This window comes from Athene noctua, chromosome 1 (assembly GCF_965140245.1).
Source record: "Athene noctua chromosome 1, bAthNoc1.hap1.1, whole genome shotgun sequence".
NCBI classification, from domain to species: Eukaryota; Metazoa; Chordata; class Aves; order Strigiformes; family Strigidae; genus Athene; species Athene noctua.
The window spans coordinates 99,090,898-99,106,158 of NC_134037.1; the positions used below are offsets into that span (position 1 = coordinate 99,090,898).

At 36.0% G+C, this 15,261-nt stretch overlaps 1 protein-coding gene across 1 annotated transcript in view; it reads left to right on the forward strand.

Moving 5' to 3' along the window:
* Positions 1-15,261, forward strand: part of SRBD1 (S1 RNA binding domain 1) — a 132,247-nt gene that overhangs the window by 10,813 nt on the left and 106,173 nt on the right. The window contains exons 7-12 of the mRNA XM_074925888.1: positions 401-567; positions 1,687-1,804; positions 1,951-2,089; positions 4,901-4,997; positions 6,404-6,539; positions 12,058-12,161. Coding sequence (XP_074781989.1) covers positions 401-567; positions 1,687-1,804; positions 1,951-2,089; positions 4,901-4,997; positions 6,404-6,539; positions 12,058-12,161 — 761 coding nt within the window. The remainder of the gene's footprint in view (positions 1-400; positions 568-1,686; positions 1,805-1,950; positions 2,090-4,900; positions 4,998-6,403; positions 6,540-12,057; positions 12,162-15,261) is intronic.

Sequence of the window (15,261 nt, forward strand, 5' to 3'; positions counted from 1 at the left end):
AACTTAATAGTTAAAATGTTACTAAGCTACTTAGTAAGTTCCAAGTTTTCTGAGTTGCCATGTGCAATTTGTTGTCTTCCTGATTTTTATTTTTATAATTTTTTTTGTAATTATTTGGGTATTTTCTGTTCCCAAAGGCACTCCTTCCTCCATTTTTTACTGTAGTTTTAAGTTTCTGGAAAGACTGGTTGCTGCATGTATTTCTGAAGTACCAGGTGTGTTGGTTGAATGCATGGGAAGCCTGGCATCCTGTTTCAGGGAGGACAGTAGTCCCTGCTGGCCAACATAGTATTCTGGGGGTGGTTTCAAACTTTGAGTGAGAGGCTGATGAAAGCGATCTATCACGTCTCTTAAACGGTGGGTTTGGTGGTTGTGTTGGTTTTTTTTTTTCTTCTGACAGGCCTTGTCAGAAATAACAAATGTTGAACCATGGGTATGTGCAAACTTAATTCGACTCTTTCGAGAAGAAAACACTATTCCTTTTATTGCTCGGTATCGAAAAGAGCTCATCAATAATCTGGAGGCTGATGCCTTGCGAGAAGTGCAGCAAGCATTGGAAGAGCTACGGTAAGTTAATACAAGGAGGTATCTGGGCGTGTGGTAAATAACCAGCTGCTGTTTCTGTGTCCCTTGTTTTGTCACTTTGTACACACAATTATAAAGGAACTCCTAAAGAAGGTTTAAAACTGACGTAATTATACTTGATACCTGTTGGTTTTGAGGGTTTTTTTTTTTGCTTATAAGAAATACAGTATTATTAAATTCCAAAGAAAAAGTAAGCTTTTAAGATTTAAGTTTACTAAAACTGTAGAGAAAAAACTCTTACTAAAGGAGTAGTTTATAGGTTCTAGAGATACATAGCCCAATTAGCTGTAACTGCACTGAAAAAGAATCACTAAGAATGTCTTGGTTGGAGGCACAGGGCCTTTAGTGAAGAGCACTACTTGAGGCTGTAGTGTGGCAGGAGAGCAGGTTAAACTATCCCGGATCATTGCAGCAAAGAAATGATCTGCAAAGCCTGCTGTGGGTGTGGATGAGACTACTCTTATTCCTTCATGCTTTTGGGTGGCTATATGCTCTTGAGATGGCAAGGGAACAGACTTGTCAGCTGTTCTGTCAGCACATTGTTTTCCTCCTTGTACTCCCCACTGTCCTCTATCAAGAGATTCTTTTCAAAGATGGAAGGTGGCTTGAGAGAGTTCTTGTCTGAACAAGTAATATAAATCATAACAAAATACCTTTGTTGATGGCAGTTGCTCACAGGTATCTTACTGAAGGTCTAGGAGTTTAAAATCTGGTACCCTGTACTTGATGCTGCAGAGCTATCTTGATATGAATTACAGCAGTAAGTGCTCATCAACATGGATTTAATTTAGGGCCTTTTTATTTGGCTTCCAGGCCAGTAATCTTGAAAAAATATATATAGCAGTAATGACTGTCATTATTGTTTGATTTTTCTTAAAGATACCACAAGATATTTTGATACAGTTTTGTACTAATTGGAGCAAGAGACTAACAATTAAAAACTCTTTTGGATTATCAGATTTGGTTTGTTGAGGATTAGCATGAGATACAATCTTCAGAGGCTTCAGAGAGCTTCAGCGGTGTAATAAACAAGGTCACAATCAATAGCGCTTTTAATCCACTGTGAAATGTGACTGTTAATATCAGCCTCTTGTATTTTAGTACCGTTGCGAAGAAGACACATACAATGATACAGAAATTGAAGAAAGAAGGGAAATTATCTGGATGCCTTTTAACAGCACTATTAAATTGCAGAACTTTGGAGGAATTAGACCATGTGGTCAGTACACCAGTCTTTTTCAAGTCATCCTTAGTTTAAATGTAATCTTGCATAACTAAATAGTGCATAATGCGAAGTACATACTTGAAATATTTCTGTGTCTTTTAATAACTGTTTGGTTTTGGGATTTTTTTTTTGGTTTGAAGACTGCACCTTATAAAACTGGGAGTAAAGGCACCAAAGCTCAGAGGGCCAAGCAGCTGGGATTAGAACCTGCTGCTCTCTCCCTCCTGCAGAATCCTGTGGAACTCAATCTCTTTTCTTATATTAGACCCACTACCAAAGGTAAGCGCTCTGCTTCTATGAGCAGTAATGTCCTGAATGTCTGAAAATATTTTTAAAAGGGAATTACTTTAATTGTTCTGATATTGCTGGAAGTTATGCAACTATTTTAAATTCAACAGTTCTTTAAGTAACATGTGGTAGGAGTTTACATTTAATGCCATGGTTCTCCAACCTTCTTGTCTTTTATTGTATATAGTAATAATTCTGGTAAATAAGAGACAGAAGTCTGGAGTTCTTAGAGTTGGCATGTGTAACTGTTGGTAAGAGACAGGGAACTACACTGCACACCTGAGACCTCTCCATGGTTCTACTCTTACTTGAATTGCTTACTGAAGATTTGGCACTGATTGCACAAGAAGCATATGCTCATACTCTGTACTGAAGTAAATGTCACCCATCAAAGCATATCTTGATAAAAACTGGCCTTGGTGATTGGTGGGGGAGTGAGCAGGAGAGCTTTTGTTACTGAGTGACAGTAGGGGTTGGAGAAGATGTAATCTCTGAAATTTGAGCAGGAACTTTTAATGATAGGATTGTGACCCAGACTGTAGAATTGTGTTTCTTTGTGAATGCAGTTATGGGTGAATCTGTAGGGGGCAATCTCTGACAGTAAAATACAAAGATTGCTATAACCTTCTGTATGGTGTTAAAATAGAGACATACTTGTATTCTTCCCTGCCCCAACAGTTTTGAATTTTAACATAAAGGTACTGTACCTCCTTAGTAAAGCCAATTCTCACTCTTTCCACTTCAGCTGGTTTTTTGTTTATTGTTTATAAAAAGATCCTAACTTTGCAATGAAAATCAGTTACCAAATATTCTGATTGTTTAATTACTGCCTTTTAGCATGTCATTATGTAATATAGCAGTGTATTGCAACCATATATCTGGCTATTCTGGCAGAGTGTAAAGAACCAAAAGAAAATCTTCATGGTGAAATTTCAGATTAATTATTTAGGGTGCATTCAGAAAGAAGTGCTGTTTGTTGCATCATAAACATTACAGTTTTTGAAAATCAGTACACCTATTTTCAATTTTGTGCTAAAAATAATGTTGCTTAGGTTTATATAATGATTTTAATTTGAAAGGTGCATCAGAAATTACATAATCTATAAACTGGATCACTTTTATCAACTTGGAAGCCAGTTTGACAACCTCTATACAGCTTGAGATCAGAGTGAATGTTTTTTAAAAGAATGAGCCATTTGACATACAGAAAAGTTTTCATCAAATCTTAATATTCAGTTCTTTTAAGTTCTCAAGTGTTTTTAAACATACTAAAAATAAACTGAAATAAAAACAGGAGTTCATGTTTCAAAGCCAGATATTTGAAAGGTAAGGAAGCAGGCTCACCACAAAACTTTGTTCTTCCTTTTAGTTGTATTCATGGTCAAATATTTCTCTAATTACACAAGCATGTGCTGCTTTTGTAACAGACACTGTAAAACACCCATGTGAGTGGTGCTTGTTGAATGGGAACTTTTTGATTATTCCTTTAATCCTGTCTGGTTTTGGCCTATTCTATCTCATTCAGATTTCTCTGGTAGAATTAAAATAATGTTGCCATGTACACTTCTGGTACTTGGGTGTCTTAATTCATATTCAATATGATGTATGTCTTGTAATTCCCTTAGCTTTGTATTTTGACATGACATCACTTTTACTGTAAGAAACACTAACTCATACATGTAAGGATCCAAATTCCACAACTTCTGATCCATTCAGGCATTTAATAACATGTTCTCACATTTTTCTTCCTGGCAGGTAAGTTTAGCTTCCCCTTCCTAAAAAAGGGCAAGATTAATTTTTTTTATAGTGTGTAACTGTATAGCCCAATCAGAAATAGGGTTCTGGATTCAATAGAAATATTAGTTATTGGAGCTGTGCAGGTTTTTTAAATGCTGTTAATAAAGCTCTTTCAAAATATTGGTAGTCCATCAGAGAAAAATAATGTGTGTTGAAGGAGACAGTTAATGCTGCATCGCCAGCTCTATGATTCCTTTTTCTCTGAAGCATTTGTTACTGACTGTTGTTAGAAACAGCGTTAGATATATTGATTTAAAATACAAGATGTCAGTTTTATTTCACTGCCTCCTGGTTCGGGTCCAATTCAACTGCTGTGCTAAGGAGAACACTTGCCACCTCTTCTGGTCTTTTGAAGCAAGGGATAGTTCCGTATTTTGGAAAGCTGAATGATTCTGTTATCAGCTCTCTAGAATGCTTTGTCTGTGGACACATTTTATAACTTCACCATTTGAACAGTATATTGTGAGAGGGAATGAGGGTACCGTGACCTCAGAAGTGTCACTGCAAACTCCTGGTACAAACCAGTGGACATATAAAACTTACACAGAGAAAAGACAGGGTTGCCTGCAAAGATTTTAGGCAGTTTCCTTATCAGCAGCAAAACGTGTAGACTTCTGCAATTACTCATTTTACTACAACCTCAAAATGATACTTGAATATCTAATTTTGCTATTGTAAATAATTCATTTGCATCATAAATGTAAAGATCTGTTAGCATCAAGCCAAGAAATTATTATTTTTCTCTCATTTTAGTGTCATTTTGACTTATGATACTGCATTGGTCAGTTCAGGTTCATTAAAAATATAATGACTTTAGATGTTTTGGAAAGGCAGCTTAGCTAAATAAGTTCTAATTAATTAGGATTCTTCATTGAAACCTCTGCAAATGTATTGGCTATCTTGCATCAACTTTCTTTAAGCATTTATATATTTTCATAGTGCTTGTGCAGTTGTTTAAATTTTTCATATTAGGTTTTTTATAATTTATAACTCTTTCCTTCAAAGGACTTTCAACTATTCAGGAAGTAGAGGCTGGAGTACAGCATATTTTAGCTGACATCTTTGCTAAGGATAAAGATACACTGGATTTTATCAGAAAATTGTAAGTTTGACTCTTACTTTCTAAACTTCTGGTTACATGGTAAGATTCAATCTCCTAGCGTGCAGATCCATAAATAACTTTTTTTAATGATGTGAAAACAGTGTTACTGTGAGATTGATTTAGATTCTTCACTTGTGCCAGAGGTATGTTTGGTAGCCTTTCTGCCCATCTGACTATCTGTGGAGGAGAGATCTGCTGTGAGCATGGCATGACACTGTGACTCCCAAAGACTGAGAAATTCTCTGTGGCTCTCCTCCATGGAGAGCTGATCTCCCTTGCAGTTAATGATCTATATGCTAAAATTTTCTCTCCTTGAACTTCCTTTAAGCTGTAACTTTTCAGAGGTTCATTTGCTTAAGCTATTGCTTCAATAATTTGCTGCTTGACTCCAGTTAGTGTAATTAGCATGCAGTGATGGTTGATTTTTGAAGTTGCTAGTCAATAAGGCAAACAAATGTGACTTTTTAAAGCAGGAGTTACCGATCCTTTTGACTGTTTTAGCTGAGTTTTCTTACATAAAATGATTCCAATGTTGTCATGACTGGGGAGGGTTGGTGTGACCGAGTAGTAAATGCTTGCTATTTTTTTTTCCTCTGCTGTTTACTGTCTGGGACAGAGAACAGGGTTATCAAAGAACAGGTGCCACCTTAGGAGCGTTCAGTGTTGATATGAATCAGCTCAGTTCTGTTTAGTTGACAGCCTTGTTTGCTGTTTATCATGAGTAATAGCCAATTTCATCAAAAGGCTAGAGCACAGCAGTGTGATAACTTCAATGAAGAGGTGATTTTGTAAAGGGTGTACTGTCACTACCAGACTACCACTTTCATTTGTTTGACCTCTAGAAGCTCCATAATTGAATACATGGTGCTCTACAGATGTATTCTGTTGATCTAAAGAGTATTGTATGTATAATAATCATGATGAGCATTTGGGAAGATTCTGTTTGGGATTTTTTACTTCCTAAAATAATGAAAAATTTTATGGGTGTGAAGTGCTCAAAGCAAGGAATTAATTCTGAGACTGGGTGGATTCAAAAGAGATGTTGCAGTTGTATAAAATACATAGGTACTATAACTTTTTCTTTTTGCAACTTCCCCAAATTTGTTCTGTAAAGCTGAATCAGTAACTGACTAAACTGGCTAGCTTTTGAGTATCCATTCACTTCAGGAGAAGGGCTATGTTCAGCTTTTTCTGAGGTTTGCTTGCATTTCTTCTCCTGGTATGTTCCAGTCAATATATGCTATGTCAGTCTCACTGTTAAGATACGTAATAGTTCTGCAGGTAATTGGAGTCTGCCCAATAAGTTATGTTAACTCTAAACTTGATTTTTATTTAGTACAAGCACTAATGACTTGTATTTTAGCATGAAACTTGTAACCTTATTAACATTTGTTTCTTTTATTCAGATGTCAACAAAGGTACATTTGTATCCAGTCAGCCTTGGCAAAAGTGTCATCCAAAAGTGTCAATGAAAAAGATATTGATAAATTCCAACTGTACCATGAGTTTTCTTGTAATATAAAGAACATTCAGCATCATCAGGTACACATACAAATTTATATTTTTTTCTTAGAATTTTAACTATAGCAAGAGTGGCTTTTCTTTTGCATTTTGTTGCTTAAAACTGATTCTAAAGATACTTGATTTTGCTTTTCAGTTGTCAAAGATAAGAGAGACTTTCAGATTCTTGAAATGCAGGACTAAGCTGTTAATCTTTGTCTTAAACTGATCAAAGGACTGTTTATTTATTATGCCCATTTTCTAATTAATTATCATTTTAAAAATATTTCTAATGATCTATATATTGGAGATTTCAATACTGGTGTGATTTATTTTCAGCGTGTGTCATGCCCTCCCTTCCTTCCCCCCCATGACAAGTTCATAGCAAGTGTTATCAGGAGGGGGATAAAGGCTAAGCGATAATTTGTAGTCTGTAGGTATGAGACTGGGGTAGTAGTGCCATAGTTGTCTGGAGGCTGCTTGTTTGGAGTGTAAGTATTTGAAGGAAACTTGGGTAAACTTATTCTTTGTTTCTTTTGGAAGTTTTCTGAAGCACTGGGTCATAGTGCTGTGAGCCATTTGACACTAAACTGGTCAGGTGAAACTGGTGAGAAGTGTCAGGGAGGGATCCATAAAAATTAAATTGAAGGTGACCTACAAAACCAGCTCAGGGGAACATCCCACACACTACCCTAAAAACGGATTTGTGTTTTAAGTCATCAGTATTCCCTTCTGTGTAGCATCTTTGGTTATCCTAAGCCCTAAACCTAGACTTGTATGACTAGAAAAAGAGATGAAGAACGAAGCAAAGTTACTAGCTCATAAGAAGCTGATGACTTTAGATAGCTAGGCTGCCCATTACTGAAGCTCAAAGGCTGAAGTGTGATGCACTCAATGTAACTGTCAAGACCTTTGCACTGATTAATAACTAATCACCAAGTAAATTGTCTCTTGTTTTAGTCACAATTACCTAGCTTTAAAAAAAAAACCAAACAAACCCTCCAAAACCAAACCAAAAAACCACATGAACCCTCTTAGCTGCTTCCAACAAGAAATGTGCTTTTCCTTTAGAAGGCTGCCTTACTCTACAGCAGAATGCTTTTCCTTTTGTATCTGTGATATGCTCTCATTTTCTCTCTGCTTGCTATTTTAAAAGTGTGGTGTTTTGAATTAAGGTATTTTCTTGCATGTCGTGAACTTTATTACAAAAAAATATTATTTCACAACATGTATGGGCTAATTTTAAACCCTCCTCCCCAAATATGGGTGGTGTTAGGTGAAAGACTAAATACAAGTGATTTTTAATAGGTTTTACACAGATGTTTGAACATGTACCTGTAGTTGTTCTCTTCGTAGTAAGTATGAACATTCACTGTATTTATATCAGTAATTATTTGGTAAAAACTTGCTTCTAGAGGGTCTGGAAAAGTCTATAGAGCAATTGAAGAATACTGTGGTGACATTATCACAAAGATTTGTAGATTCATCAGGAGATTGTGTTATACTGCATGGATTTCTTTTTTGTCTGGATGCTTTACCATTGAATGAATCCTCTGACGGACAAAGACTGTTTAGTTTTCCCTGCACTGGGAATGGTAAATACGGATATGCAATGTATATTGAGTGTACAGGTGTTTCCTGGGATGTTGGTATGATTTATTTCTTGTCCAAGGCATCCTTTTTTTTTCCAGTTTTACGTAAGGAAGACCATTGCTTAGGTAGAGCCAGGGCTAGAAACCAGATTTCCCAAACCTGGTCAGCACTCTGATCATGTGGCTGCACAGCTTCTTATCCAGGATGTGTCATTAGTTTGTCTGTTTGATGTTAAGATTAACTCGATCTGTTTTGGTTTGTTTCCCCTTATGTCTGTCACTAACCTTAATGCCTCTTTCTTTCCCCATTCTGGCTCTCCAGTAAAGTAACCACTGTTCTTGTAGCTGCTAGTCCTGTAATCATGTGATGTTTTTGCAGTCTTATGTGTTGTCTTTCATCTGTATATTACTGCTATTAACTATTCTAACACACTGAGTATTTCTCTATTATGAATCTTAAAAGTCTGAGTTGTTTGTGCTTCACTAAGGTGTCACGGCTCTTTTGTACTAGTTGAGTTAAAAATGCATTTTATGATCATCACTGACATGCAGTTTGCAGACTTCCCTATTTTGTAAAAATACTCCTCGTTTCTGTTGATATTTTTGTTCTTTGTTAGATTTCCACTTCCCTTGTTTGTCTCCTTTTTGTGTTTTGATGATGAAATAAGGAAACAAAAAGTGTTTTCTTTACCTGCTATTTCTTCCTCAAGCTTAAACCATAGTATTGTACTTTCCAAAGTCTCTCATAACCCTCAATTTCTTTATTACCTGACCTTACTACCCTGCTGATGCAAATTACCACTTTTTTCTTTTTTATTTTCTTGTGTTATAACTGTCCTTTTTAATACCTAAAAGTCTTTAGTTTCCCATTCACCTAAGAATTTGAAGAAATACTACTTTTCTGCATTAAAAAAGCTGGTTAAATATGTGTTCTTGAATGTGCATTGTGAGAGCTGTAGATGTCTTCAAGTGAAGAAATACTCTCATTTGATTCAGGATTTTTAAAAGAAGGTTATACATAAAAAAGATATAGGGAAGTCTGAAACTTGGAGGAATTTATGTAATTTACTAATACCCCAGGACTGCAGATTAAATAGCTGTGTTTGAAGAACACTTGCAAAATTCACTGTTTTGAAGACCTTCTCTACTCATGACTGTGCACAGACACGTGTTCTCAATGCATTTAGCTAGAGACAACAGTAGAAGTCAGCTTAAAATGAACTCTTTAGAGTTGCAAATAAAGGATTCCGTAAAATACTGCACCGAAACTGGTTGTTGCCTGGGTATGGAAGTGCTAGTAATCTTAAAAGTCTGTGTACAGCTGTAGCTCTGCTTTAGTTTACATGTAAGTGAAGGGGATGGGTGGTAGACCAGCATGTTACCTATAAGAGAACAAGCTGTCTTTATGGTCTTTATGACCAAAGCATTTGTAGCCGTAAGTGTGACTTGCAGTGTGTCTTACAATGAAGTAAACTGGTCTGCAGTAAGCTGCAAGTTGGTTCTGCAGCTGTCCTTGCACACACTGTAGTTCTGGGTTACTTTCTGTGCCACTGTCGTTTTGTGTTGAGACATGCCATGAAATAATCAGGACTGGCATGGAGTTGGGTTATTTGACTGACAATGTTAAAAACTGAACCTGAAATCTGGAGAAAACCCTTTTTAAGCAAACAAGCCTGACTCCAGATTTTGACATGGTCAGATACCTGTGGGTGTTTCCAGCTGGAACATTTTGCTGTTGGGAGGTTCAGCCACAGTTCCTTCCTTTGGCAGCAACGAGAACCCGACTGGACTCTTAGGATGTAGCTGAGTAGCTATACCAACACTGTCATAACTAAGGGAAAAAAAAATCTTTGAAGAGTTTATTTGAATTTTTGACTAATTGTAAACAGTTCAGTGTTTGTGTATGCCTTGGGGTTGCTTTCCTCTATTTGGAGATGACTGAATTGGTTGGAGAATTCATGAATAAAATGTAATGTTTGAGGCAAGTGCTCTGTTTTCAATCTCATACTTAGAAAGGAATTGGAAATTAAAGTCCTTGGCAGAATAGACAAAACTTATTCCGTGAGTGTAACTAAATCTGCAACATAGAAGATAGTTGTACAAAATGAAGGATGTTGTATTTTTCTGATAAACAATAAGGTTTGGTGAATCTTGTGGCTAGATCAAATTATTGTTCTTGCTTTCTCTGACAAACGTATGTTCTTTTTTATTAACCCTTCCCCTGGTTCTGTTCCAGTCTTACACAAGTCTTTTTCAAGAAACGATTGTTTTGTGTCTAGAATAACCAGATTCTAACCTGTTACTCAGAAAACAAAACCACCTTTATTATATTAGAGGGAAAAATTGACTAATTACTTTCTTAATTGAGCATTTCTTGGATGATAATTCATCTCTGAATGCATGTCACTTAGAACAGGATAGGCAGATTGTTTAAGAATAAAAAGGTAAGTAATATCAGTGACTGCAAGACATCTGGTTTAAGTTCAGGTGACTGACACATTCTGCAGATGGAGTGCCAGGAAACAAAAGGTGATGCAAATATTGACCCCACTAACAGCATGCTGAATGATGACATTATAATTCTATCAGATACATTCTCTGTTGTGAGCATCATTTTGATTTCATTTTAGCTTGACATTTAACTTTTTTCTCTTTTGAAAAAATAAAATCAGAATAAACATGAAAGCATTTGATTTGTTAAAATGTGTCTTTCTAATCTCTACATGAAAACATTTGCTTTGGCAGTTAAGGTACCAGATGCTATAATATTTCACATACAATCTTTATTATTAGCTTTGTTGTTCAATGATATGTCAGGCCTGGTATGTCACAGGAACAGTAAGGCTGAGGCATATAAATTGGTACTATGTCCTCGAGTCATTTTAAACCCTTGTATTTAACATATGTGACATGTCTGAGTTAGCTAGTGATTGAATTAAAGTTCATGATTGACACAGAATGCTCTGTTGTGACAGTGCTTAGGGCCTGCTACATACAGCAACATGTATAGTTATACAGGAATGTCAACCTCTAGCAGATTTTTTTTATTTTTTCACTTTAAAGTATTTTGGAAGGGAAAATGAAATCTAAAAACGTATAGGTTTATTTGTGGCTGTTTCTAACTGTCGTGTTTATAAAATCCCTTGGCCAGTGAGTTTTCTTAATATTACAAGGCCTGCTTCAGGTGGACGTTCAGTGTCTTTTATAGTGAGGTTAGACTAGTAGAAACCCACAAGGATATTCCTATTGTGATCCAGTTTTAAATGTAGAGCCACAGACTTCCTTTTACAATTGAACTTTGTATGCAGATAGCACATGTGCAACCAAATTTAACTTTAGATCATGGATATGCAGTTGTGTACACAAGACTGTGACAGAAATATGTACATACATTTTAAGGCTGGAGTGCTGCTATTGTTGTAAAGAGTGTATCTAAAATATTTTCTGCTATTTATTAACAAGGCACAAATATTTATAAAATCATCCTTTTTCAAATTAAGCAGATGACTTTTGTGTCACAAGTTCTGATTCATAATTATTTTAAAATTTTGATTGATCTTGCGAAGAAGAATTAAGCCTGAAGCGTAGGACTCACTTTTTTCCCTTTCTGATCTCTAGTTCTGATTGGAATAATTTTTCAAAACATTTCTTGAGTTTTAATTTGAGTTATTAAACAAGATAATTCCACCAACTAAATTCATGCTGACTTGTATAATAAGTGCGTTTAAACTGGATCTTGAGATTGCAGTCTCCAGGAAAAAGGTATGATTTGTTATGCCACAGTGTGATTTAATCAGTGCTTTAAACTGTGGATGTTATCTGTACATGCTAGTACTTTATGAACTGATTTACTGTACCACCATCATGACTTGCTACAGAATGTCAAGCAAGTGCGTACACAAATGTTGATGTTTATCTTTTGGGTACTTTGTGTGTCATCTGTCTCTGCCATTTATGTTTGCGCTCAGATTCTGGCCATTAACCGAGGGGAAAATCTGAAGATCCTGACAGTGAAGGTCAACATTCCTGACGGGGTGAAGAATGAATTCTGTTGGTGGTGTGTCAATGAAAGGTCTGCGTGGATACATATTCTTACAGAAATATTTTTTTCTATAGGCAGCTGCATACTGAAATGTACCTCAAATGTCTCATTACATTAAATAGAATTTCAATGAATACTTGTTAGATTAGATGAAATTAGCAAGTAGATAATTCTTATTCTGTATTTCCAGCTGCTGTAGCATTATGCTGAAAAGATCATGCCTTTGGCCATGTTTGGGGAGTTCTGGCACCATTCTACAATTGAATTTTTAAAAAGATATGTGAAGGCTGATGAAATAAGCATATATTTTCAAATTGTAGTATGCATCACATCCAGCAGTCTTAAGTGAAAGGAATTTGTAGAAGCCAATAGAATATACTTCTGAGTTCTAAAAATAATTCATATGCCTGATTACAATGATTAAAGAGGACTATCTAAGATTTTAGATCAGTAAAGTACATAACTTGAGTTTCACAAATGTAAGGAATTACATGTTTAAAAATGTGTTGGATTTAATAGGCAAATTTAAATGTGGCTGTCTTCAATCAGTGATTCTCAAATGTTGTGTGGCCTGACTCTGGTTAAGTTAGAAAATTGAGCTTTGATTTCTTAGTGATTTGTTCTTACAAGTTGCTTTGTTTTAAGCCTGTAGTGAGATGTTTAGCATTGCATAATTTTGAGGTATTTTTGCAAAAGTTTGCGTTAAATATATGTTGTTTTGTGCAATATCTTTGTCAGTCTTTTTCTTGGAACCTGTACCTTGATGTCTGCTCTTCAAGAATATATATTGTCTTAGAAACTCCTACCCTCGCATCCTAAAATTTGAATAACTAAAAGGAGGAAAAAAGATAGGAGAAGATGCACTTTTCTAAATGTATAAAAATGTATACTGTGATGCTGCTTTAGCATATGTTTTACTTCCACATCAAGTCCAAGAAAAGGATGTAGTAAAAATGTTTCTTTTTAGGGAACTAAACTTAAAGAGTTCTGTTTCCAAAATGGAAGCCCCTGGAAGACTTAAAATATTGTTTGATCAGATAAAGTAATATCAGCTAGGACTAATAGTAACTTCTTTTTTTCCAGGGAAGTATCAGGATTCATCACCACACCTAAGTTTCATTCTAGTTTTAATACCTGTAATGGAATCTCTATTCTCCCTGCAAGATGTATATTCTGTAGGCAGAACATATCTGTCAGTTTTGCTTTTACTGTGTCTATGACAGAATTCAGAAGCACTGTGAGCCACAGATAATGGAACAGCTTGTCACTGCTACATAAATGAAAGTGGGATGGAAATTGAGATATTTTCAGTTGATTACACTTTTGTGAGTCATCCTGAGATAAAAAGAATATTGACCTTGGAAATGGAACTACTTATTAATACTTGGCATTCATGAGGCCATATATGCTTATGCCTTTTTACTATTTAAGGACAGTTTCACCATCAGCAAACTTCCAAAGGAATGATTTTAGTAGATCTTGGTGCATTAACTTCTAGGACAGATTCTGATCTTTCTCATTAGATGGACAACATTGTTCTCAACCTGGCAAATACTAAATATGTATTCTGCCCTGCAAGCTTGGAAATGACTGTCCAAGGGTGGGAGTTGTATTATTTTCATTGCATTGATTTACTGGTGAAAGCAGAATGTTAAGAACTGCAAGGATTTGAAAACTTTGCAAAGGTATTAATTAATTTGCTTGAAGCTTGCACACAAAATCAGTTACAGAACCGGAAATGCCACCTTGCTACAGAGTTTGGCCAGTGTTCTAGCCACAAAGCAGTATCACCTACTGCCTATTGAATTAGTAACAAATGCTGACCTTTATGTGCTCTTCTGAGGCAAATTTTTTATCATTAAAAGCCCCTCCAATGGAAAGTGGGCTTGGAAGGCTAGAGTTACTCATTATTGTATTGAGCTCTATGTAGATGCTCTCAAAGATTACTGTATCTTCTTTTCAAGTTCAGAATCTTTATTAGCCAGTAGAAGCATCTATATTTCCTTGAACTTCGGGTTTGTGCTGAAAAATCAGAAATATCCTTATGCCTGGCCCTATGGATTGTATTTTTCCCCAGAAAACGGCATCTCTGTGGTTTGGCAGCAAACCTAGCTCCATTAACTAGAACTGCACTGGTCCCAAAGAATTACTTGGGACATGGAAAAAGAATCAGTGAGAAACAGCCAGAGAGGGGTTGTTTAGCTGGCTTTGAATGTAAAGACAACATGGAGTTGTCCCTTGGCAAGGGGTGAGATTTTGTTCCAAAGTGCGATTGCAGCCTTGAAAATTAAGTTCAGTGTTTGATACTCTTTTTTCAGTTTCCAGACAGAATTCTCAGATCCTGTGTAAAGTCCGTGGTGCAATCTTTGACTGTGGTTACCAACTTGGTACAAGTTTATATAATGTCCTGGAGGAAAACAAAACTCTGCTTTTTGTGCTTCAGGTCTAAAACCCTAGCTGTGTTCTTCCTCAAATACTGGTGGTTCTTAACATGGGCTACGTTAACTCTGTTGATGTATAGTTTCATCTTCTGAGATGTATCAGTACTCTAAGCCATTTCTGCTTATGGTGGTCCCTGTTGTGAGTACATGCACATGAAGGGCTGATGCACAGAGTAAGGTGATATTATTTATATGGAGCTTTTCTGAATAGGGCTTCATAGTCAATCTTGATTATTTAATCAAATAAATCTGTTCTTAGAGGGAAGCTTAACTCGGCTGTGATGATCTTTAAAAATATACACACATGCTTTTGCTTTGTTTTTTGCAGTGCAGTGGGTTTTTCTCGTTTCACATGAAGTACTGGAATGATTAAAATGCAGTATTTCCTATTATTGAAATTACTATTTGGGTATCTTTGCAATTTTTGCAATTTTTAATAGAATGTTGCCTAAATAATTTTGACTTACATATAGGCAGGTAATAAAAATATCTGCTCTGATAACCTGGTTACAGAGGAAAGGTTTGCTACCTGGCTTTAATGGATGGAAGAGAGGGAGAAACAGCTGCCAAGTTTCTGAATTCATTCCTATTTGTTCTGAGGATACTTTCTGGGGGAGTGTAGTCATACTTGCCACCTGTAAAAACTTCATGTTTATAGAATTGGATGGCAATAAGAGGATTTAAAGCCT